Here is a 26,232-nt window from a genome sequence, read left to right as displayed (position 1 = left end):
GATCTGGACCTTACATTTGATGATAAGGACTAAGGTTCCACCGTTGGATTATTTTTTAGGTGACTTTGGAATTAATCTCGGAAGTAAGGAGCGTAATCTTCGACCTCACAAAATAAAAGAGAATGTTATGTCATTAACTCCTGGTAACGGGCATGAATTCAAAAAAAAGGAGAACAGAAAAGGAATTCTTTAGAATTCAATATGAGACTAATTAGAGGCAACGATCAAGAAGAAAATAAATTATTTTTGGAAAGTCAATAAACATCTTCATCTCTTTCATGCCTCCAATTCTTAGATAAAAAGGTTATTAGCCATGGCATGGTGCTCTTCTAATCTCCTTCTGAAAAGAAAGTAGCAAAGTAGAGAAAAATGGAGGGTTGGGAGGAAAAAATTTTGTATACCCGGTGGTGGAATGATCAAAGTAGCATCTACCAATCTTCATGGATTCAGTCGATACTCTTAGGTTTGTATTTCCTGCGACTTTGTTATTTTCTTTAAAAAACTTACCACTTTTTTGCTTCCCCTTCATTTAAAATGGTAGTCATATTTTTTATATAAAAAAAACTACATTTTGATGTTTTGAAAAAGAAAAAACTATATTTCTATTGCATGAAAATGTGTTGCATATGATCCTTGACAATAGTTTATATCATACTACTTGGTTGAGAGTTCCACTTTCCACACCTCTAAGGCTTGCATGTTCTTGAATGTTGATTGGACTTTGAATATATGCATGGAGACATTAAGATGGTATTAGGTACTGCATCAGAATCTTAATCATAGCTATATGAGCCCTCTTGAATGCATTTGTTGCAATGTCTTGAATGATTCAGTCTTTAGTATTATTTTTCTTTTTGGGAGATCCATTTTGAATTCATCCATTAACTAAATTCATGAAGGTCAAAGAGTCAGAAATCTCATAAATCTCATATTGTTTTGAGAGGGAAAAAAAGGAAGTCCTCTAAATAGCTTGATTGATTTGTTTAGAAATTGAGATCGCGGATACATGACAATAGTGTTTTGCAGAGCTTGAAGAAAACATGCAAGAGATGCTCACATTGATACAACAAGAGGATGGAAATTCTTCCGCTCAGAAAGCTGAAATGTTTTGTCAGAAGAAACTGGAGCTTGTGAAGAAGGTTGAAGATTTCCAAAGATTATATCATTCAGTAGTAGAATATTACAGCCAGCTATCTCATCGGTCATCGCTCTCATCAACTTCCACACAACAGCTTGAGAATTTTCATGGTGTGGAAAAAGTCACCCAGTTGGAATCATCTGACTCAAATCCAGAGTCCGGGGTGGAAGATCCTGAACACGAAACAAATGTGAACAATGTCATTAGAGAAACTGCAGATGGCTTTGGTCCAGATGCCACAGATGAAACGAGTTCAGAAAATTCTGAGAGAATGATACTACTAAAGAACCAGCTGACTGCTATAGCAGAAAAGGGTGCTCAAAAGAGGCATGGTTTCACTTTCAGTGCAAATACTGTCCAAGGTTCTGCTATATTCCATTCTCTAGAGCAGCGGTTCTCGTGCTCTGAACAAGTACTGGGGCTTATAGAAGAGAATTGGACACACCTGAATGAGCTGACAAAAAGGAATGAGGAGAAAAGAGAAGCCAATAGAGAGCTATGGAGTCAGATTGAAAAGCTTATGAAAGAGAACCAAATACTCCAAGAGCAGCATAGCAAGTTGATGGATGAGAATGGAGCTCTCCATATGGAGATCCAGAACCTAGCAAGTTTACACAGGTCCAGTGCCATGAACAAGCAAAATACATCTCAATATTCTAGGCTGAAGACCCTACTCCTGAGTGCATTTCGCACAGGTGGATTGCCATAATATTCGCCGCATATCTTCAGATATGCAGATGGGTATTGTTCTATCTTTCCTTTTTGTCAGTATCTTTTCTTGTTTGTTCAACTTAGTAATAGATATTTCAAGCTGGAGGCAACAGAAGCCACCTGTCCTATTATTTCTTCCTGAATATGGTAGTGACTCCTGATGCTCTGAATTGATTTTGACGATTAACTATTGATGATATGATTTATTTCTTCAAGCTTTTCTAATAATTCTAACACAATGTAGGTAATATGACTATATATTAGAACCAAGAAATATTATGTTTGTAAACTGAAAATCTGCACGAGTACAACGTTGAGAATGCTGGCTTAATTCATCAGAAGTTATATATAGATGGATTCTACGATTTTAGTGACATAAAATTTAGATTTTACTTATGAGAAGAAATGGTTACTGCTTTGTTATCAAATAGAAAAAATAGGGAGAAGCCAAGATATGCGACATTAGAATGTAATGGTACATGGCACTGATTGTATATTTTATCAACAAAATAAAGGTGCCTATTGCACCCATTTTTGCTGCTATTGTCCTGACTGGAAGAAAACTATGCCCATAAAATAAGCATTGGATTCATCACATGAAAGAAACAAGTTATAATATTTCTTTAAAGAGAGAGAAAGAAAAGGCAACAATTGTATGAAAGACAGGAAGTTGAAGTGCATGACTTTGCTGGTGTTTCTCAGTGATCATTTTATTTGATTTTGCTAACTTTTCTGCATTGATTTTTCCAATGCTTCTGGTTTCTAGCATTTCAATCCGACGAGAATTCCTAGCAAGGTCACCTCTATTGAGAGAAGCAAGCTAACATTATGTTCTATGTATCAGATGTCTCGAAAACATTTGTGCTGGTAAGTTCTAATTAATAGGCTATAAGAATTTATAGCTTGTATAGATTTTGATATTTGAAGTGACAATTACTGTAGTCAGAACTAAATCAAACATACTTTCCCCAAATATTGTCCAAAAATTCTGTGTCTATGGGATGTTACTTGATGGATGGAATCTCTCCGGTGAAAGTTGAGGCAGCAAAATGTCCTAAAATTTCCATGACCTTGGGATCAATGATATCTCTTTCTATATTGCAATGTTACCGGTAATCATCACAAGAGTGTTTACCAAAAAACATAAATAAATAAAAAAAAAACACGCCATAAGAGTAGACCTATTTCTCATACGTGATGATATGCTTAGTTGGGAAGAGTTGGACCCTGAAATGAGAAATCTTATTCATGTTCCAATTTCAGGAAGAATAGAAATGCTCCAATCTCTCAAAACCTAATTCCTACTCTTCTATAGTATTCAAATTCCATTTTGATTCTAATTCCGGTCAGGAACCAAATACTTTGGAGGATATGGCCATTCTAATCCATTTTGATTCCGATTTCAGTCACAAACCAAACACATCTTGAATGTATTTTGGATATCAAATTCTGATTCCTAAGCTTGGAAATCAACTTGGTTTATTCCATATTTCCTGGGCGTGCTTCATATCGCCAACCAGAGATGCAGTAGTTCTAATTCAGAAATCAACCATATTGCAAAATGGTGGCTTTGTTCCTTGGTTCCGAATCACAACCTCCATTTTATTCACATCATGACAATGCAGGTAATTGTCTACCATGAGGAAAAATTTTATAGAAGCCTCTTATTCCGTTCCTGTTTTATGAGAAAAAGAATATAAAGATGTTAATATTTTGCTCTGTTTATTATATAGAGCCTAATCTGAACTTAATATTACTGCCACTTTAATTCGACCTTAAAATTTTTGGCGATGGTCAATCCACAAAAAAATGTTTAGAACAACATGGCAGTTTTAAAACTGATTCACCATCAGAAAGTGACTAAACGACATGTTTATTATCAAAACAAAGATTGAATTAAAAATAACATTCATAAGTTATTGATCAAAAATTGGGACAATGACAGAGACAACAAATGAAGACTAAACCTCCAGATCCTAGGCTTTTGGAGCTGGTGATGAACAATATAAAGAACATTACAAAAATATGACTCCTTTAGCTGCCTCACTCACGCCCAGACTTCTTAATTCCAATTCAACTTTCCAATGTCCATCAAGTTATGTTGAAACCAATTTATGAAACATTGCAATTGGTATCCACAGCCAACCCATTTCAGATGAACTGATATTTCCAGCAGACAAAACATATATGACTTCTCAATTATAACAAATCCAGGTTCACAAACACATTCAAAAAGGAGAATATATCCAAAATTTTTACTTCTCCCCATTGGTAACTTATGAATCCAACAAGGCTTCTCCTTTTGTTGCTGTCTAAAGAAGCCTGAGATGTGCAGTATCATTCAGTTTCTTGATTTGCCATCCTGTTCTCTGTGAGTGCTGCAGCAGCGTCACTGAAGAATCATCTATACATATCTTATGGGACATCACCGGACAACAGTTCAGCAGGCCAGTGAGAAGACATTTTATTGGGACTGCATGAGTGAAGATCCCAATGGAGGTCTTGAGGTTTCTGGTATTTGCTTCATTAAGAAGTTCCCTGTGTGCGGGTTCCCTAGGGGAGAACTCGTCTTCTGTTTCATTATCTCCAGTTGTCACAAACTGAAGTCTACTTTTACCAGATTTCTTCCTTTGAAGGCCTGGCCGATTATGCCTGTAAAGCAAATCCCAGTGAGGCCCATCTCGCTCTTGAACTGAATTGGTAAAGCTGTTGCAGGAGAATTCCTTTGTCTCATTTTGATGCGCTGATGTAGCTCCAATAGCCAGTTTCTCAGGCAATCTTAGGACTGTTCTGTTAAAGAATTCAATCATCCGAAATTCCACCTGCCTGAGTGATTCTCCTGAAGGTGCAGAGAAATCAGGCTGAGTTTTGTCCATTAAGCTGACAATTTCTGGAGTGTAAACTTCTGATTGCAGGCAGCCTTCCCACTGACCCTGACTTATTTCAACTAATGCATCTGAAGATTGTATCTGCACCTCCGCAAAACCAAGTTCCTGTGGAATTGAATCACATATCAATCCGGCAACAGGAAAAGATTCAAAGGCTTTATGCACTCGTAAGTATCAGAGATAGTACAATAGAAAGAAGACCCTCTTACATTATTAGCAATTAAAATTGTTTGACAGATGGCAATAACAAGAATACCTTTCAACAATATTTTTAAAAGCCTATAGAGAATCAGATAATTAAATGATAGATAGGGAACAAGCAAAGAAGCTCTTCAAAATGCAACTTGAAGAGTGCATAGTCAAGGTAAGAAGCCTATATATAGCAATCAAACACTTGTAAGTTTAATAGAAGTTCTAATAACTATGACTTTTCTAATAAGTGACCAGAATTTTGGTCAACCTTAATAGATGAGGGCTCAGAGAAGGAGAAAGAAAGTCATAGATGCTGATCCGATATCTAAAGTAATCATGAATGCCCCTCTCGAACAATTACAGCAGAAATGCTCAAAGAATAAACAACAAATATTCTATCTCAGAATTTCCCAGCACTGGTTCAGTATAGCTATAAACTACTGACAATTCCTTAGAGAGAATGGCAGCCAGAGATTGAGGTATCACATAGTGGAGCAATGAAGGCAAACATTCTATCTGAGAATGTATCATGTGATATCAAGCCAAGGGTGCAAGTTCTTGGCGCACACACAAGCACAAAGGGAACTAGCACGCAGCTGGTGCTGGTAAAGCATTAACATGGTAATTGCCAGTTCATGCCAGACAGCTAGCACTTTAAAGCTTAATGCCAGCCCATATATATGTGAACTTCTAATAGCAATGACTTTTTCATTCTTATGAACAACTTCGGCCCTTTTTGCCATAGTTGCAAGCATGCTGTATTCCTGAAACTTCTTCCTTTAGTCTTCTCTTCAATTATTAGATATTCCTAGTGAAGATACATTATTGGCAGCAAGGTCTGCTGAATCGGTACCAAGATCCATACTGGTTTGGTACCATACCGATATACGGCACACTTGGGTGTACCGGTTTCCTTTTTTTTGAGTTTTTCAAGTTTAATTAATTTGTAATCAATCTTTTTCAACTTTTTTAATGATTTTAAGTCTAATTTGTTTTTTTTTGGATATTTCTATGATTCCAGTTTAACCTAAATGATGTATGTTCTTTTAAAGTGATACAAAGCATAAAATGATTAATGAGATGTTGAATGTTATAAGAAACAACATGAAATATCTTAAAATCTACTAGTGAGGTGAAAAATATAAAATAATATTATTAATTACATATATTTAAAGTATAATATACATACCGATACGTAAAATCTCGTTAAGTGGCGATGTCTCTCGTAAATATCCGGATCATTAGCATAGTCTGTAGGCATGTCGACCCACTCCTCTAAGTAAGCAGCGTTGTAGTCTTGTATGTTCATCCCATAACGAACGCGCTCAGGATTATAAGCACTCTTGGATCTCTCACCGAAGTTCTGGCTCTGAGAGGTGTCATTTAGCTGATAAAACAGCTATGAAGGGGCCATCCAAATAAGTCGGCAACAAAATCCGATCCTTAAGATGCTTCGAGCTGTATGAGGTAATAGCCACCAAAATATCAATATCCGTATTCGTATGGGTCATAGTTGTTTATGGCTGCAGGTAATAGGATCCAATATGTAACTTGGAACCTGATACATTTATGGATCCCACTCCACGTGCAAGGACATCAGCAGTTACATCATGTCCTCTTGAATAACTTTGAGGAGTCCATCTTCTATATGCAATAGTATCCTCTGGGTTCTATCAGATCATGCACTGTGGTCCCTATCCTGCGTAGCTTGCGTAAACTAGAACTCATCGGTAAATTGAAAACCACCTTATGGCGTCTTATAAACGATGGTCTTATGTCCTCCACTCTCTGTGGCCAATAGATCCATGACCACCAGAAATACTGCTCTTAATCTATGAATCTGAGTGAACTTGCTCCTCTACACACTACATAGGGGGATACAGGTGCCTTTTATTTTTATTTTTTGGAGTACTGAGCAACTGCTTGCTTACCCTTTGTGCCACTTGTTGTCTACTTACCCTACGTGCCACTCGCTACCTGCTTACTCTTCGTGCCACTCTCTGCTTCCTTGCCCTTCATGCCCCTCTTTGCCTGGCTATGTTAGGAGGATGGATGTCGCCCTCCTAACCGAGTCGACTGGGTAGCGTAGTGCCCACGTTTAAGTATCTTTCGATCATACCTCTAAGAGGATGTCTCGGACAATGAGTCATATGGTGATCGGCCCCCAATAATGCCTGTGGTTGTAGCTGATCAACTGAAAGGACGCGCAGAATATTGCTCTTTGCCCATTGCCATGCATCAACCCTAACCTTGTTGGCTACAAAACTGGCCGATCATATAGGCGATCCTCGCTCATCGAACTCCGGCTCCTGCTGCTGGCCCATCAGCCATCTGATCTTTAGAATCATCCTCATCATCAACAAAAGCACTATAGATTAAGTATGTGTACTTTAGCTTCACTTTCTCTTGAATGCACTTCAGCTTTAACCTCAGATAGTAGTGAACACATACAAAGTCGTTGAGGTGCTTTTATGTCAAACGAGTCCTATGCTTGCTGTGAACGAGGGCAAAGGTGGACCAGTTGCGCTCATTAGGCCTATTAACGAGCCGAGCGGAGCCCGAGCCTCTCGGACTCGGACTCGAGCTTGGACTTGCTTGGCAAAGCAAAGGCTCGGGCTTGAGCTCGTAAAGCTCATTTCAATTACGAGCTCAAGCCCGAGCCCAAGCTCGGGCCACGCTTCGTTTTTTTTGGCAACTGTAATTGCCTTGTTCTAAAGGCAACAGAGCGAGAAAAGATGACTGCATCGCCTCGAGCGACAGCTTGAGCCCGGCGGCAGCGGCGGCAGCCGGCTGGGGAGGCAAGTCGATGGAAGAGGGAGAGGAGGAGATGGGCCGCCTTCTGTCCTGCACCGAGGACGGGAGCTTTCGGCCGGCCGGTGCAGTGGTGGCGTCTGCGGCAACGGAGGAGGAAGAGGAGCGCAGGGAGGTGAGCCTGAGGGAGTGGCTGGACTGGCCAGGGAGACCGATGGACCTCCTCGAGAGCCTCCACATCTTCCGGCAGATTGTCGAGGCGGTGAGCCTCGCCCACTCACAGGGTGTCGTCGTCTGCAACGTTTGCCCCTCCTGCTTCGTTCTATCGTCCTTCAACTGCGTCTCCTTCATCGAGTTCGCCTCCTGCTCCACCTCCGGCTCCGACTCCTATGAGGACACTGGCGGCGGCTCCGACGATAAGCCCACAGGGCGTCGGCTCGTAGACCAAGAGAGGATTCCCGAGGACACCTCCAAGAAGGTGTCGGACACCAGCTGCCTGCGCTCAGGCTCAGTGTATGCCGAGCAGGTGGGCGGCGGTGGAAGGGAGGTGGAGGTGGTGGGGGAGGAGAAAAAGGCATTTTCTTTGAAGCAGATGCTGCTTATGGAGTTAAATTGGTATACGAGCCCACAGGAAGCCGGCGGCAGTCCAAGTATACACGGTTTAGAGGAGACTCAAAAAGAGTCCAAGCAGTGTTAAGTCACGAGCCCAAACGGGCTCATGAGTTGCTCGGGCTCGAGTTCGGATTTAAACGGGCCTCATTTTGAGCTCGAGCTCGTTTGACTTACGAGCCGAGCTTTTACCGGGCCGAGCCCGAGCCCGACCCGAGCCCGAGCAGCTCGGCTCGTTAACAGGCCCAGCGGCTCACAGCCACTCGAAGAAACCATCTGGAAGAGAATCAAAATAGATGGCCGCTTAAAATTTTCACGGACAAACCAAAATGAATCCACCATTCAGCTGCAAAAATATTGAAAAGAATTACATATAAGATAGTATCATATTAGTAACCATTTTTTCTTACTTTAGTAACCAAAATAAATCCACCATTCAGGTAAATGTCCTCCTAATATATAATATATCTGAATTTATACCTTTCTTACTTACGACGGCTGCCGAGACTCTAAAGCTGTTAATGCCCACTCTAAATATTTTGGTCTATAAAAAAAACTATTGTAATATGTTAACTGAAGATACCAGTTAACTTACATATATCACTTCAGTTAACTTACCTCTTTTAGACATAAAGCCACGACTTCTAGATCAAGCTCCATCTTATAAATCACATTACGCAGAGCAATCAGAAGTTCGTCATCTATATCGATTCCAACTACGGTGTACTGAAACCTCAGATTTAGGTAGTATACTGCAGATAGAGTTCGTTATTGTCTTAGTAAAATTATACAAGTACAAGAGCAGTCTAATTTTCAATATTCTTACTTACCTACTAAATGCAAGCCTCCTACCCATCTATTAGTCTCACCGCCACTCAACGATATTGATCTACTTCTGGGCATACATCGTTTTGATTCTTTGATCTGAATCTTTTTTCTTTCATCATATAATACAAAAAGCCCAAATGGGGTACCTCTCGCTGTCCACAGCTCGAAGCACTTCATACAATGGGCTGATAGCCTTCGTTATCTTCTCGGCCTGCTGCCAGAATGTCTTCCTCGTCACCAACTCTTCGACAATGCTCCCTTCAATGCTGGCCCTTGCAATTTCACTTTTCTGCTACTCGGCAGTGACAAACATCTAATCTATGGCTGCTTTTCTCTCAAGAAGGCTATCAAGTGCGACGTAGTTGGTAGCAAACTGTGTGACTTCTAGTTTTAAAATCTCTTCTCCTACATATCTTCTTATCAGTAAAAGGACCTGTTGGGGAAAATACAAGTCCCCCCAAATACATGGGCGCATCGCCAGTACGTGATCGGAACCGACCGGGCGCTGGGTCGGACGACCCACTTGGCGCCCGACCTCGGACGACCGACCCGGCGCCGACCTCGGACGACCGACCCGGCGCCCGACCAGGCGTCCAACCCTGGAACTCTCAACCTTGAAGCAACCGATCTCGGAAGGCATCCGATCCCAGAAGTCGGACCTCACCGACTGCCCACTGCGGTCACATCCTCCTACGGCCTGACCTGGGGCCAGACCTCCGGCTTACTCAACAATTAATGCGCATGGTCTCTGCAGACCTCCGGCTTACTCAACAATTAATGCGCATGGTCTCTGCAGACCTCCGGCTTACTCAACTATTAATGCGCATGGCTCCTGCTGTCTGCGGATCCTCAGTCCTCCACGGCAAATCAGCTCGGCTGCGTTCAATCAACCGTGACAACTCCCTGATTCCGACCTCATGCTCTACGACAAGGCATTAATTCACACGATCGTGCACTAATTCACGCGACGTGCTTAGTCATACGGCAGCTTGGTCCCGTCGCGTCACAGGTAACCCAGCACCCCTCTATAAAAGGAGAACCCCTCTACCTTAAAGGGGGCTGGACGTTGAAACTCTGGACATGTTGTTTCTACCTATATTTCCCCCTCTGACTTAAGCATCAGAGGGCCGGCGCCGGAAACCCCGGCCACCGGTTTATTGCAGGTCTACCGGAGGACACCGCTCGCCGACGGACCGCCTCCTCCTGCCGATTCAGCACCGGAGCTCCTCCCCCTCAGCCGACGGTCGCCCCCAGATCCAATTTCCAGCAACAGTTGGCGCTAGAGGAAGGGCTCAAGTCGTGGCCATGAAGTTGAGAAGTAAAGGAGCTTCTAATACCTCCCGGCGCCTCCCACCAAGTCTTGGACACTCTGTCCAGAACTCACCACCTCCGGCTGATCCGGTTCCTCAAGTCCAGCCGGAACAGTTCAACATCCTGGTGCAGCAGGTCCAAGCCTTGGCCGCAGCTGTCCAAGGCTTGCAGCGCGAGGGAGCCCTACCTATGCCGCCCCCGTAGGCCCAGGTCTAGCCAGTGCTCCCTCCGAACGGACCAGCGCCCCAAAGCCAAAATCTCCATGGCTCCTCGAGGGCCAACAACGAAGAGCGGAGCTATCGCCAAGACTCAGCCCGAGCGTCTCCCCGGAGGGAGTTGCCAGGGAGGAGCATAGACCGAAGGCTGCAACTTTCGGAGGCCGAGTCAGCCCCGGACCGCCACGAGCCGGAACAGACTACTGTGGCAATCCCCCAGGCTGGGGAGCTCGACAGGAAAGTCGAGAACCTCGAGCGCCAGATTGAGGCGCTTCATAGCAGGAAGGCGAGGCGCGAGGGGGACTTTGAATTTACCACCAAGTCCCCCTTCTCCCGCCAGATCGAGGACGAGCCGGTCCCACTAAGGTTCAAGATGCCCCAAGTGGAGCCCTACAACGGAACTACTGACCCCCTCGATCATTTGGAGAGTTACCGAGTTCTCATGGCACTGCAAGGATCCTCGGAGGCTGTGCTCTGCAAAGCCTTCCCAGCGACTCTCCGGGGGACAGCTCGGCTTTGGTTTTTCGGACTAAAGCCAAGCACGGTATCCTCTTTCGAGCAGCTTGGCAGGCAGTTCGCCACCAATTTCGCTGCCAGCCGGCGCCAACGGCGAACATCGGACTCCCTCCTGGATGTCAAGCAGAAGGAGGGGGAATCCCTTAGCGAGTAGCTCGACCGCTTCACCGCGATCTCGACCAGTCGATAGCCATGTCGGCACTAAAGACTGGAGCTCGCTCCTACAAATTTCTTTTCTCCATCGAAAAGAGCTTCCCTGCCGACTTCACCGAAATGCTGGCCCGAGCTCGGAAGTATGCAAAGGCCGAGGAGGCAATCGCCTCCAGGCGGGGTGCGACCGAGCAGGCTCCAAAGAAGCAAAAGAAGCGCCGCGAGGAGCGCGGCCGCCAGAGAAGCCGATCTCCCCACCAAGAGAAGAATCTTCCTCGGCTGAGGAGTCCGCCCCGACAGCGGGGACAACTTCGACCAAGGTCCCCGCCCCGACCGAGATCCCCGCCGAGGCCCCGAATGCACTCGAGGAGGTACGAGAACACACACCCATCAACGCATCCCGGACCGAGATTCTAATGGAGATTGAGGGTCGGGACTTTTTACGACCTCCGCCTCCGATGCGGGATGTAGGAGTCCCGCGCAATCCTAGAAAATATTGCCGCTTCCATCGGAACCACGGCCACGACACGGAGGACCGTTTCCAGCTCCGAGACGAGATCAAGGCGCTTATTCGCCATGGGGTACTCAATCGGTTTATAAGGAACCGACGTGAGGAAAAGAGGCCAGTGGAAAATGCCGTGCCGCCCGAAAATCCAAATGACAACAGGCCCATCGCCGGCACCATCAATGTCATCGGAGGAGGAACCTCGGCTGAAGGATTAGCCGAGGAAAGGACCCCCCTGAAGCGCCCACGCACCTCCGAAACCATCTCGTTCTCGGAGGACTTAGAAGGAGTTGAGACTCCTCACGATGACGCTGTGGTCATCTCCATGATTGTAAATAAATTTCATGTAAAGCGGGTCTTAGTTGATAATGGAAGCTCGACAAATATTTTGTATTACCATGCTTATCGAAAAATGGGGTTAGCAGAAAGCCAGCTTCGGAAGATGAATGCCCCGTTGGTCGGATTCACCGGGGACTCGGTCCCGGTCGAGGGTGATGTCAGCCTTCTAGTCACAGTTGGTCTCGCCCCCCGAGAAAGTACTGTGAGGATGGACTTTCTCGTGGTCCGCCTGCCTTCGGCCTACAGTGCTATCCTCGGACGACTGGGGCTAAATGCCCTCCGAGCTATAGTCTCGACCTACCACCTACTCCTGCGGTTCCCTACCAACCAAGGAGTAGGCGAGGTCCGCGGAGATCAGATGGTGGCTAAGCGGTGCTACATCGCAACCTACAAATCAAAACGATCGACTGAAGCATTAAGCCAGCAGGAGCTACTGGCCGAGGCGTCGACCCAAGCAGTGGACCGCATGTTGCCCATCGAAACCTTGGACGTATGGGACGACCCTTGGAAGAAACGGGTAGAGCCTGGTGAGCTTCTTACCCAAATCCCTTTACTAGAAAGTTCTCCAGAACTAACCGTACAGGTCGGCTCCGGCTTGAGTTCCTGCGAAAGAGAGCGTCTGATCGAGTTCCTTCGAGCCAACATGGATGTCTTTGCCTGGTCGCCCGCCGACATGCCGGAAATCGATCCCGAGGTCATGGTTCACCGCCTCCAGGTGAAACCGATCTGCAGACCCGTGAGGCAAAAGAAGCGAGGCTCCGCCCCGGAACGACAGCGAGCAGCGGCCGAGGAAGTGGACAGACTCCTCGAAGCCGGCTTCATCCGGGAGGTCTCCTATCCAAACTGGCTCGCCAACGTGGTCCTCGTGAAGAAAGCCAATGGAAAATGGCGTATGTGCGTGGACTACACCGACCTGAACAAGGCCTGTCCAAAGGACAGTTTTCCCCTCTCCAGCATCGACCAGCTCGTCGACTCTACTTCGGGACATCAGCTGCTAACCTTCATGGATGCCTTCTCGGGATACAATCAGATCCGAATGGCGCCTGAAGATGAGGAGAAGACGGCTTTCATCACCGACAAGGGCACTTATTGTTACAAGGTGATGCCATTCGGGTTGAAGAATGCAGGAGCTACATACCAAAGGCTGGTCAGCCAAATCTTCAAAGATCAGATAGGCCGAAATATGGAGGTCTATGTGGATGACATGCTGGTGAAAAGCCGGACGGCAGAGCACCATATGGCCGACCTCAACGAAGCCTTCTCCAAGCTTAGGAAGTACCAAATGAAGCTCAATCCTGCAAAGTGCGCATTCGGAGTCACCTCGGACAAATTTCTGGGCTTCGTGATAACCCAGCGCGGAATCGAAGCCAATCCCAAGAAGATCCGAGCACTGCAAGACATGGTGCCACCGAAGACGGTCAAGGAGGTACAACGACTTACTGGGCAGATCGCAGCTCTGGGGAGATTTGTCTCCAGGTCGGCCGAGCGGTGCCTCCCATTCTTCAAAATCCTCAAGCGACCGAAAGATTTTTTATGGTCGGAGGAATACCAGCGAGCTTTCGAGGAGCTTAGGCGCCTTCTTGCCTCCCCTCTGCTACTCACCAAACCTCAGCAAGGCGAAGTTCTTTACTTATACCTGGCCGTCTCCCCGGTTGCAGTAAGCTCAGTCCTGGTCCGGGAAGAGGACAGGCTCCAAAAGCCTATCTACTATACTAGCCGGGTCCTCAGGAATGCTGAGACCCGATATTCTAAGTTGGAAAAAACAATCTTCGCCCTGATCACTTCAGCTCGCAGACTCCGACCCTATTTTCAGGCCCACACTGTGGCCGTACTGACTGACCAGCCTATCAAGCAAATCTTGCAGAGGTCGGACCGCGCCGGAAGGATTGCCAAATGGGCAGTCGAGCTCGGGGAATTCGACCTCAAATACCATCCAAGGCCGGCAATCAAAGCTCAGACACTCGCCGACTTCATCATGGAGTGCACTTTGCCAGACGACCCCGAGCACCCGTTCATGCCAACAAAGGAGACCCCGGGGCAGCCATGGGTCCTATATGTGGACGGCTCCTCGACCTCGGGGGGTAGCGGGGCCGGTCTCATCCTTACAAGCCCAGACGGGGTGGTGGCAGAGCAGGCCCTACGCCTTGAGTTCCCGGCTTCAAAAAGCCGAAGCCCAATAGGTCTGGAGGCTATAGAGAACAGACTTGACCAGCTCAAGCCTCCCTTTCTATTCTATTAATATCAAATAGATAGCAGTGTCAAATTGTCATATGAGGCGGAGTATGAGGCGCTTGTTGCTGGGCTCAAATTGGCAAAGGAGCTAAGAGCCGGAAACCTGGAGGTCTTCAGTGACTCCCAACTGGTCGTGAGCCTGATCTTGGGAGATTTTGAAGCAAAGGAGCCGTCGATGCAGAAATATCTCCAAAAGGTGCGAGACCTCACATCCGCCCTAGGCTCCTTCAGCATTCACCATATCCCTAGGACGGAAAATCTCAGAGCTGATCAACTGTCGAAGCTGGCGACCTCCCGCATGAGCGAGCTCCCCAAGGCGACGACGCTTGAATTATTCCAAACACCCAGCATAGAAGAGCCCGAGCCGGCCATGTGCATAGACACCGAGCCGAGCTGGATGGACGAGCTCGTTGACTACCTACAAAGTGAAGCCCTCCCCAATGATGGGCTTGAGGCTCGCCGAGTCAGACGTCTAGCCTCCCGATTTATATTGTACGAAGGCAAGCTCTACAGGAAATTCTTCACCTCTCCTCTTCTCAGATGCCTCCGCCCGTCGGAAGCGAACTATGCTATGTGAGAAGTCTATGAAGGAATATGCCGGAACCATCTGGGAGGCCAAGCACTGGCTCATAAAATCTTGCGCCAAGGGTGCTTTTGGCCCACTCTCCAAAAGGACGCAACGGACTTTGTCTGAAGGTGCGATCGATGCCAGCGGAACGCCAATATCCAGCGCCGACCCTCGACCCTGCTGACCTCGATCATCGCCCCCTAGCCATTCGCCCAATGGGGGATTGACATCTTGGGACCCTTTCCCCTAGCTACCGGGCAAAGGAAGTTTCTGGTCGTCTCCATCGACTACTTCACCAAATGGGTCGAAGCTGAGCCTATAGCTCAGATCACCGAGCAGAAGATGCAGGACTTTGTTTGGAAGTCAATAATCTGCAAGTTCGGGCTCCCCCGCATCCTTATATCCGACAACGGCCGCCAGTTTGACAACATCCGTTTTAGAGAGTTCTGCTCCGAGCTCGGCATCGACCACCGTTTCACCTCGGTAGCCCATCCACAGACGAACGGAGAGACCGAGGTGACAAATCGCACCATTCTCCAGGGGCTCAAGGCTAGGCTCGACCGATCCAGAAGGCAATGGGTCGAAGACCTCTACAACGTCCTTTGGGCCTACCGGACTACGTTCCGATTACCCACTGGTGAAACCCCCTTCAACCTGGCATACGGGACAGAGGCTGTTATCCCCTTGGAAATTGTTCTCCCCTCCCCGAGGGTGGAGCATTACGACGCCGACTCCAATCTTCTCAGCTCAGGAACAATCTGGACCTCATTGAAGAAACAAGAGAGGTCGCCCGAGTCCGCATGGCAATGTACCAGCAGAAAACGGCCCAGTACTACAACTCCAAAGTCAAGCCCAAGCTTTTCAAAGTGGGAGATCTCATCCTCAGAAGAGCTGAAGCCTCTCAGCCAGCCGAGCAGGAAAAGCTGGCCCCGAACTGGGAAGGACCTTACCGAATCGCCCAAGTACAACGGCCCAAAGCATACAAGTTGGAGTCTCTCGAAGGGACCCTCATTCCACAAAGCTGGAACTTCGAGAACCTCCGGATGTACTACCAATAGAACCCCTAGGGGTCTCCAACACCCGAAAACGCGACTTTCGCCCCCCTCTTCTCTGTGCTAATCTATTCATAGTTCCCTTTTGATTATTCTACACCTTTCCTGATGGTAAAACATTTGTGAACTTCAAGAAACCCGACCAAGTTCGGATGCCCGGCCAAGCTTGGATACCCCAGTTGAGGGGTTAACGCCATGCTACGTCAACGTCGAGCTCGGCCTCGATCTTCTTCAAAAACCTCGACTAAGATCGGGATGCCCCGTGTGTCGACCGTAGAGTCTCAAACTTTCTTGACCTCGGAAAACATCACCGGGTCGACAGCGAGCCCAAGCTCCCTCGACCTCGTGCTCGATACCTCGACTAAGGTCGGGATGCCCCGTGTGTCGACCGTAGAGTCCCAAACTTCGTCGACCTCGAAAAGCGTCACCAGGTCGACAGCGAGCCCAAACTCCCTCGACCTCGTGCTCGATACCTCGACTAAGGTCGGAATGGCCCGTAAGTCGACCGTAGAGTCCCAAACTCGCTCGACCTCGGAAAGCGTCACCAGGTCGACAGCGAGCCCAAGCTCCCTCGACCTCGTGCTCAATACCTCAACTAAGGTCGGGATGCCCCGTGTGCCGACCGTAAAGTCCCAAACTCCCTCGACCTCGGGAAGTACCACCAGGTCGACAACGAGCCCAAGCTCCCTCGACCTCGGAAAATCGGGGATAGTGCCTTTGCGGCTCTCCGGGACACTCGACAGCAACAACGAAACAACACCCACGAAAATCTCCAACAATGGCGACATCTCCTGGTTTGCCGGTGTTCCCGAAACAGACCCCAAGCCAAAGAACGCCTCCGAAAGCTGACCAAGAAACAAAGCGGCCTGCTTCAACATGGGGCGCCCGGTCTCGAAGGTGCAAGAGACCCCTCCGAGTGGGGGCCCGGCTAAGCCCAAATATCGAAAGGTCGGCGCCGGTCCGCAGCGACGGCCTCGACCTTTAATACTTTGGTTGAGCTCGGGAGTGCCAAGGCACCCATCATAAATCTCTGCCCCACTTGTTGGTACCTCAACTGAGCTCGAGGCCAACTATCGCGAAGGCCCCAACAACAACACGATTTCGATCTACGGTTTCCTCGGAGACTGACCCTGAAACCTTTCGTAAGCCCACGACCGGATAGCCGAATTTAAAGGCTTAGCTGAGTTTCTCGAAAGACAAATCTGAGGGCCTGACAAAACCCCTTCGGGGTCCAAGAGCCGAACCTAAGGGCTTGGTAAGATTCGCATCCGAGCTCGAAGACTCGATGAATCTTTCTAAAATCTAAGCTCGGAGCTTTCCCTCGCGAATGCAGTCGAGACCTAGGCCTACAGGACTTAAGTTTACAAACCTGGCTGAGCTCAAGAACTTAGTGAATTCCCCTAAGGTCTGAGCTGGGCGCCTAAAATGCTATCCTTGTCGGGGCTAAGCTTAATAGCTTAGGAAAAGTGTCTCAAACCTAATTCTAAGGAATCCAAGCCTGAGAGCTTAGCCGAACTCAGAAACTTAGAAGAAATTATTGAGACAAGTTCGACTCAAACAATTAAAGTAAAAGTTCACTTATTGCGCGAAAGAAAGAAAGGAAGGCAAGTACAAATTGGCAAAAGATGTTCTTTCATTAATAAAAAGCCCGAAGGCCGGAGTACAAAATTGAGGGTCGGCCGAACAACAAGTTTGAAGGCCGACCTCGCTTACAATGAAAGAAAAACAAAAGGAAGACAAGTCCTAGGGGGCTGCAGCCTCATCGATGCTAGGATCGTCCACGACGATCACCTGGCGACCCTCGGCGGGACTCGACTCGGGACCGCCCGCGGCAGGCTCAGGTGAAGCTCCGCCAGTAATCTCAGCAATTCCCCCGGCGGCCTCCCCAGTAAGAGCCCCTCAAACCAATGGATCAGCCTCGGCGGCCTCGGGCTCGGCGATCTGTCCTCCGACCTCGGTTTCGGCGGCCTCCTCCTCGTCCTCAAGTGCGGAGGGCAGATCGAACTCATCGCCGAATCCCGATTTTGGCCGGATCCCTGACAGATTGGGGGCAATACCGAGCCATTTGTCTTCGAAAATTTTCGAAGCCTCGGAGGAACCCATCCACGGTTTCTTCCTCCAACATATCGTGGAACTCCTCCAACTCTTTGAAGAGTTCCACGGCATTCTCGGCCTGTTCGAGTGCCCTCTTCTCTCGGGCCTCGAGTTGCTCGACCTTAAGGCGGAGAACCCCGCCCTCATACTTGTGGCCGGCGGCTTCAGAGCAAGCCTCAGCAAGACGCGCCTCGGAGGCGCGCAACTCCGATCTCGCCAAAGCGTGCGCAGCCCGCTCCTCCTCGAGCTCGTCCACTATCGCTCGCCGTCCGGCCTCGGTGGCCTCTCTCCGCGCCACTGCTTCCGCCAGCGCAGCCTCTAACTCGGCGATCCTCTTCTTGGACGGCTCTAGTTGCCTATAGAGCTGCCGAGATTCCTCCTGGCATTCCGAGGCGATGAATACCAGGGTAACAATTTCGTGGATACACTGCAGGGAAAGCAACTATAAGTAAAAATGAAGAAAATACTAATGACTAAGGGCAAAATGAAAAGGTGACTTACCCAAACAGTATTGCGGTAGGTCTGGTCGACGACCTCCTCCAGCGTGAAGGTCCGGAATTCAGCTCGGTTCGCTGGAAGCATGGCGCGGCAGAATACTTCGCGCGCGACGTCGCCGTCTCGGAAGGCCGAGCTCCCCTCGTGAATTGGAGACTCCGGCTTGGCCGACTCCCTTCCTTCGGCCCCCGAAGAACTCGGCCCAGCCGAGCTCGTGACGACGGGGCAGGGTGCACTCGGGACCCCGGGGCCCCTGCTCGGCTCGGGCCCCGAGCGTCGCAGGCGGATGACCGGCCGACCCACCCGCTGAGAAATGGGGGCGGGACAGGTCGGAGACGCCGAATCGGACGCCCCCCAGAGCCCGAGCTCACATGCTCGGCAGCCGGAACCCCCCCCCGGGCAGACCCCGAGACTCCGGCTTCGGAACCCCTCACCTCGGCAGGGGCAGAAGTAGCGGCCGACTTGGACTTCTTCCGGGGCTGGAGAATAGCCCCGCCGGCCTCGGCTGCCCGCCTCTTCAGCCGAGAGAAAAGGGATGTGTTGCTGGTCGGCATGTGAGGAACGTCTGAAACAAAGAAGGGAAGAAATTTTTCTAAGTATCAGACCAACGTCAAGAGAACAAAGGAAAGAAACAAATAAGGCAAAAACTAAAGAATGAAGAGCAGTACAACTGCCCTTACCCTCGGGGCGCGCCGAGCTCAGGCCGACCTCCACCAGAGCTTCCTCGGTCAGAAACTCGGTCAGAAAGATGTCCCTCCTGAGACCTCGCAGGGCATCAAAAGCCCTGTGCTCGTCCACCGAAAGACTGTTGGGCCTATTCAGGGCCTTCAGTCCGGGACGCCCCTATCTCGGATCGAACCCCCACGAGAGCTCGGAAGAAAGAAAGAAAAATCTCCCCTTCCACTCATGAATTGAGGAAGGGGCACCTCGGAAGAGCGACATGCCGCTCCTCCAGGCGAAGTACAACCATTCTACGTCCGTCGGGTTCGTCTTTAACATGAAACACCGGCGGAAGACGTTCACCGAGGTCGGAATCCCGTGCGCAAGGCAGAGGGACACGAACCCGACGATAGTCCTCCATGAGTTTGAAGTGAGCTGCGCTGGGACGAGTTTGTACTCCACCAGCAGGTCATTCACAAACTCATGAAGGGGGAATCGCAGGCCGGCCCAGAGCGTATCGACGTACACCCCAATCCGACCTGGTGGAAGCCTAGTCACCCGGTCTTCCGACCCTGCGAGCTCGAAGCGAAACCCGGGTCGGAAGAAGAACCGAGAACGGACCAGCTCCAGTTCCTCCTCGGTCAAGGTAGACCCAACTTCACCGGGACCAAGACCCATCTCAAAACAAAGAAGAAGAAGGAAGTGGGAATTTTAAAGAAAAGGAAAAAACTTCCGAGCTAATGTGGAAAGGCGACCTACTATAGGATCACCGGAAACCGTCTCTGGATGCTACCGGAAATCGCTTCTGAACGCCGCCGGGAAAGCTCAGTCGCAACCGGGAGAGAAGAAAGAAAAGATGGCAGCAATAACAAACAAGCAGGACCTTTCTAGGGCTAACGCGAGGGGTTTATATAGACCCTCCCGACGGCCTAGATCGGCGGAGCTGGATCCCGCCTTCCGTCCGGATTGCGCCGCGTGTCGGCTCCGAAAGCCGAAGCAGCGCATTTATTCAGGACGGGTGCCTCGAGTACGGAATCGAGGCGCCGTCCCGTCGGATCTCGGGGCCTCATCGTGAGCCCGCTACACGAAACAGCCTCGAAAGACGAAAGGGCGTCACCCCCTCTTCCCCCATTAAAAGTACTCCGAAGCGCGCGGAGCGCCAGCATAATTTAAGTCTCTCTGGCCTCCATCACTGCAATAAAAGCAACTACTTCCCACGTCCGAGCTTGCGAGCAGCCCGAACTCGGAAGTCGGAGGGTAGTGTTGGAAAAAATACAAGTCCCCCCAAATACGTGGGCGCATCGCTAGTACGTGATCGGAACCGACCGGGCGCCGGGTCGGATGACCCACTTGGCGCCCGACCAGGCGTCCAACCCTGGAACTCTCAACCTTGAAGCAACCGATCTCGGAAGGCATCCGATCCCAGAAGTCGGACCTCACCGACTGCCCGCTGCGGTCACATCCTCCTACGGCCCGACCTGGGGCCACACCTCGAGTGGCTTACTCAACAATTAATGCGCATGGTCTCTGCAGACCTCCGGCTTACTCAATAATTAATGCGCATGGTCTCTACAGACCTCCGGCTTACTCAACAATTAATGCGCATGGTCTCTGCAAACTTCCGGCTTACTCAACTATTAATGCGCATGGCTCCTGCTGTCTGCAGATCTCCAGTCCTCCATGGCAAGTCAGCTCGGCTGCGTTCAATCAACCGTGACAACTTCCTGATTCCGACCTCATCCTCTATGACAAGGCATTAATTCACACGATCGTGCACTAATTCACGCGACGTGCTCAGTCATACGACAGCCTGATCCCGTCGCGTCACAGGTAACCCAACACCCCTCTATAAAAGGAGAACCCCTCTACCTTAAAGGGGGCTGGACGCTGAAACTCTGGACATATTGTTTCTACCTATATTTTTTTCTCTAACTTAAGCATCGGAGGGTCGGCGCCGGAAACCCCGGCCACCGGTTTGTTGCAGGTCTACCGGAGGACACCGCTCGCCGACAGACCGCCTCCTACCGATTCAGCGCCGGAGCTCCTCCCCCTCAGTCGATGGCCGCCCCCGGGTCCAATTTCCAGCAACAGGACCCATATATGATAAATATATCTGGAGATGGTTTGGGCTATCTCTACTGTCTGTTGCACCCTATGAATCTTCGCAATGTCCATCAATATGAGGTCAATACAATATACAGCACATGGGGTCCAAAAAATGTGGTCACTGCTCCATTAAGATCTCCTCGGCAACCTTATATTATAGCCCATTATCAGTGATGACCTGCACGATATTCTCCTCTCCTACCTAATTAATCACCTCTTCCATCAATCTGAAGATGCACATGGCGTTGTGCACCTGATCAAAAGTATCAACCGACTTATGGAAGAAAATCTTTGTATCACAATACATCAATAAATTAATAACGCTCCGCCTGGTAGGACCGATCCAATCATCACACATTACCGTCAGTCCATATATGGGCCATTTGCTCTTGTATGAGGCAATCTACTTCTCTAACTCCTCATTATTGTCAAAAAATTCGTCGTAGATGTCTTTCAGTCCTAAAAAATCTACAACGAGATCGATAGTTTGTATAGAGAAAATGACAGACCTATAGTACGTATTGTCTACCACATTCGCTAAAATGTGGCTGAAGTAGAAACAAAATCTAAAAATTAATTATATAATATGTATTAATTATATATTTTTAATTATTTGTTAAATAAAAAATAATTTTTAAATATAAATATTTTAAAAATATATTTCAGCTCATATCCATGTAGATCTCAATAATGGATACTACATATATTTTTTAGGCCCATGGGCATACATTAAAGACGACTTATTTCTCTTTTTTTTCAAACAAAAGCCTAGGCCACTATGCGCATGATCGCATCAAAACTTGAATAAATAAAGACCACATTTTGAAAGAGAGTAGCTTGCATGCCCCTAAATATGCTTCTGATTTTATCTTTTTTTCAATTTTATTTCTTATATTTTTTTATTTTTAATCCGAAAATATATTTTTTATGTATTTTTACCGAACAGTTCGCACTAAGTTCGAGCGAAACCAGCCGGTTCCAAATGGTTCCGGCTGGTTCGAGACCAGTCCCAGCCGGTTTGGGAGCGGTCCCAATTTTAACAGCCAAACCGACCTGGTTCTCCACCTGGTAGGCTCGATACAAACCAAACCGGATAATTCAGTCCAATTCGGCCTACTTTGGTTGGCAGTCATTTAATTCAAGAGAGCCACCCCAAAATTACCAATGTTCTTCATGGCCTCCACCCAACTTGATTAACAAAATAATGTTTTGTTCCATAAACACATAATTAGGGATCCAATTCTAGTTAAAGCTAGCCTAACCAGATCTAAACTACCCCAAAATGCCCAGAAGAGCATGCAAGTATCAGACCTCCACCATGCCACAAAGGTTGCAAACTGCATGAACAAAACTGGTCTAAATTTATATGCCTAATGAAAAAGTATTCCATAAAATTGCGCAGAAGTTGTTTAAATGGATATTAAATGATCTCTGTAGGAAATTGCTTGAGATTTGTCCTTGAAGATGGTCAAGGTTCTTGTCTTCAGTCTAGTGGGCTGCTAAGTTTCTGGTGTCGCATGATTAAATAGATGGCAAGTTTTTTTGATTCTTCTGCTTTCTTAAATGGGCATCACGGCCTGGCTGCTTGCTGAAGCTCTTGCCCCCACCATATTGCTGCCTCGTGGTGCCTCAAGTTGTTGATATGGCTATGCTGATTTTGCAGTGGAATTTTTGCATTCCATATGCTTCACGTTTACTTAAGGGAAATCATGGAAATCTGAACTACTTTTGATAGGTAAGAAATATGTAAGTAAACATGAGCGCCCAAAATTGGCCCTTCATCTCAGGAGGAAGAGAAGTGGATGGAAAGCAAAGGAGCAAAAATAACACATTAACAGGGCAACAAAAATACTTCAAAATTCACATATACCAAAGCTATAAATTGGGCCGGCAAAACTTATTTCGAGATAGAAGGCACTGTCCTTTTTTATGGTTGCAACAAGGTAGTGGGCAACAGACAAACAATAAAAGGAGGAAGTTATTATTTATAGAAGATAATCTGCAGTGCATGTTACATTTTGTTCAGGTTATCAGTCGTGCCTTTTAAGGAAATATGGCTTGAGAGCTGAGAAGGAAAGGTAAAAGAACTTGGAACCCTACATGGAACCAATAGATGATCAATTTTTTCTCAATCAGTCAAGGCTTCCAGTATATGGTGTGAACTCCAAAAATTATGTAAACACTGGGTATAATATAATATACTATATATGTAACTAGTTGTGATAACCATACTGTAATTTCTTCACATATGACTTGTGCTATAAGAATGGCAAACATCTTAACAAAGCAGATGATATTTGGTTTAAAAATGTCTGCAAAGTTAATGTCATTCAAACCAACAATAGTTGCTTCCTGAGAATGCATTCGTCACATTTATATAGAACGATAAATACACGAAAGAGAACCAGTCTTCAAATAAGCAAGTTAACAAGGTTTCTTGACATTGTGAAAAAAGCACCCATCCATTTCCCATAGGGTAAAAAGGTTGGCAAGGCAATTTTTATCTCAATGACATGTCTAATATTAAAATGAAGGACTGTTTCTGCAGCATTCTTTTCTATGCAAAATTTCTTCACATAATTCAAAGAATCATCATGTTGACAGTAGATCATGGACATTTTTAAAGCTAATATAATTCTACAAGATAGGCAGCAATTTAGATCAAGAAGACGATAGTTGGTTATAAAAAAAAGGATCACTTCATTTATAGTGATGAAAAATGCATGAAATTATCTTTGTACTAGTGAATATTTATCCTGGACAAGATGTACAGGGTTCATGCCTATCTGCTTACTGCCAATTCCAGTTAATAGACTATCACGGTTCCATGGCATGCAGTAGAAATGAATGCATCGGCATCACTCTTAGATATGTTCATGATGTCTACCGTGATTAATAACAATTACACAGCTATAGAAGATAATACCAGCGAAGACATCGAAATTGTACATCCATAAATCCTAACAACTTTTTTGTTAAATAAAATTCTAAACCAAAAGATATTCACAATGCTCCAAAATAATCAGGAAAAGAGCAAAAAAAGAAGTTCACAACAAATTAAGCTCAGCAATTTAGATAACAATTATATTTGCATTCAAATACCCAATATGCATTAAAAATCAAATTTTAGTCAAAATTTAAATAAAAAGTTCTATAAATTTAATCGGTGATGCATTCTAAAGTAGCCAAGGAATACAAGAATAGTACTCGGAAATGCAGCAGTATGGTTGAGTAATTCCGGTAATTGAACCACGCTGGAGTGATAAATGATCACAGAAAGGAGCTTTTAATCCATATTACCTGACAAACAGAGGCCGCAGTGGCCCTCGCCCGATCCAACGGCGACGTGTACACGGAAGTTAACCTCACACCTTGAGATTTGAGGAACACGGCCAAAGCCCTGGCCTGGCGCTCCCCTTTCGAGGTCAGCCCCGCCGCTGGCCACCGTCCGCCGACCAGATCCGGCCGCAGGCCAGCCTCGCACTCTCCATGGGCAATAAGGAGCACCTCCGTGGCCCAGTCCATGGGGCCTCCGGACGAGATCGCAGGCGCAGGCAGAGGAGGGGGCAGGAGGACGTTGCAGGGGTCCCAGACCCGGACGGAGGGGCCGAGGAGGCGCGGGGTGCCAGCGGCGGAGAGCTGGGGGGAGAGCGGGGATGCGGCGGCGCGGCAGGGGAGGACCTCGGGTTCTTGCTCGAGGACCTTCCCCTTGGAGGTCGTGGGGCTCGCGAGGAGGCCCCGCTCCTCTTCGTCGTCGTCACCGTCGTCGCCATCTACGCGGCTGAGGGAGGAATGGGAGGAGCCCATTGGGATCTGGGGCGTATGGGGAGGCGGCGGCGGGGCTAGCCTCCGCCGGCGGCGCCACCACGGTCGGGGAGATCTGGGGCCGCGGAGGGCGGGGAGATCGGGAAGCGCATCGGAGCGCGGGGGGCGAGATCTAACGAAGGATGGGGCGAATATTTTGCATTATTTTATTCATTATATTTTATTTTAATTTTTTTAGGGAAAAAAATGGGAGGGCGAGGAAAAAAAACTTAGAAGGAGCAAATTCTTGTGTTTTTTAAAATTATTTTTAAATTTTATATTTTTATAGGCAGATACAAATTTTTACTGTCAAAACAAAAATTAAAGCAACATCTTTTACTAATTTATAAAGAAATAAAAACATAAAAGCAGCTTGGATAGGCCCTGATTTTTCAATACTAAATATATTTATATGTTAGGGTGGTTATTTTAGCTTGACATGAGTTTTGCATAAAAAATTATTTTATGATTGATTTTCTAAAAATATCCAATTTATGTTATTTTTACAAAATAATACTCATTTATAGAATGATTTGGTAATAATTTTACCCTTCGGTCCAAATACAAAAATGAGTAATGCACACATTTGAAATATTTAATTTGCATTAATATATAATTTGAATATTCAATATATTTGCTTAGGCTACCATCCATTTCATACTCAGCATCAAGAGCAAAATGATTGAGAGATCTCACGGCCATGTTTGGATTTTTGGATAGTGTGTCCATGAAATAAATCAATACATGGTTGGAATGTTGAGATCTTGAGAAGCTGTGTGGTGGAGGGAATATGTGTGTGTGTTCGTGTGTCCGTGTTTTATCAATATAGAAAAATATGGGTGATACAACTTGGTACTATGTAAAACAAACAAAAGATCCGGGCAAAATCTCACAAAGGAATAAGTCTAAACCCAATATCTCCTTGAGGAAACCGAAAAAAAAAAGAGGAGAGAACATTAAGAAAAGAGACTAGAACTAATATTTTTTGAAGATTTTATCTTATTTATTCTCTATAAACGAATCCGTCATGAACTATAGATTATTCTTGAAACATACATGTGATTTTAG

General features: G+C 47.0%; 1 protein-coding gene across 1 annotated transcript; it reads right to left on the bottom strand.

Moving 5' to 3' along the window:
- Positions 1–3,706: 3,706 nt before the first annotated feature.
- On the bottom strand, positions 3,707–25,308 carry LOC103697355 (uncharacterized). Its single transcript, XM_088709875.2, has 2 exons — positions 24,661–25,308; positions 3,707–4,842 (listed from the first exon to the last, which is right to left on the bottom strand). The coding sequence occupies exons 1-2, from the start codon at positions 25,165–25,167 to the stop codon at positions 4,162–4,164; spliced, it is 1,188 nt and encodes a 395-aa protein (XP_088566001.2). The 5' UTR covers positions 25,168–25,308; the 3' UTR covers positions 3,707–4,161.
- Positions 25,309–26,232: the final 924 nt, after the last annotated feature.

This window comes from Phoenix dactylifera, chromosome 13 (genome assembly GCF_051530095.1).
Source record: "Phoenix dactylifera cultivar Ajwa chromosome 13, Ajwa_hap1_PhDact_Kaust_v1.1, whole genome shotgun sequence".
In the NCBI taxonomy this organism is placed as follows: Eukaryota; Viridiplantae; Streptophyta; class Magnoliopsida; order Arecales; family Arecaceae; genus Phoenix; species Phoenix dactylifera.
This window is presented reverse-complemented; position numbering and strand designations above follow the sequence as displayed.

Bases quoted from the DNA above. Each gene is read 5' to 3' on its own strand.
- LOC103697355 (XM_088709875.2), bottom strand. From the start codon at position 25,167: ATGGGCTCCTCCCATTCCTCCCTCAGCCGCGTAGATGGCGACGACGGT. The intron at 4,843-24,660 runs GTAATATGGATT...TCAATTCCACAG, and splicing joins CTGCGGCCTCTGTTTGTCAG to GAACTTGGTTTTGCGGAGGT.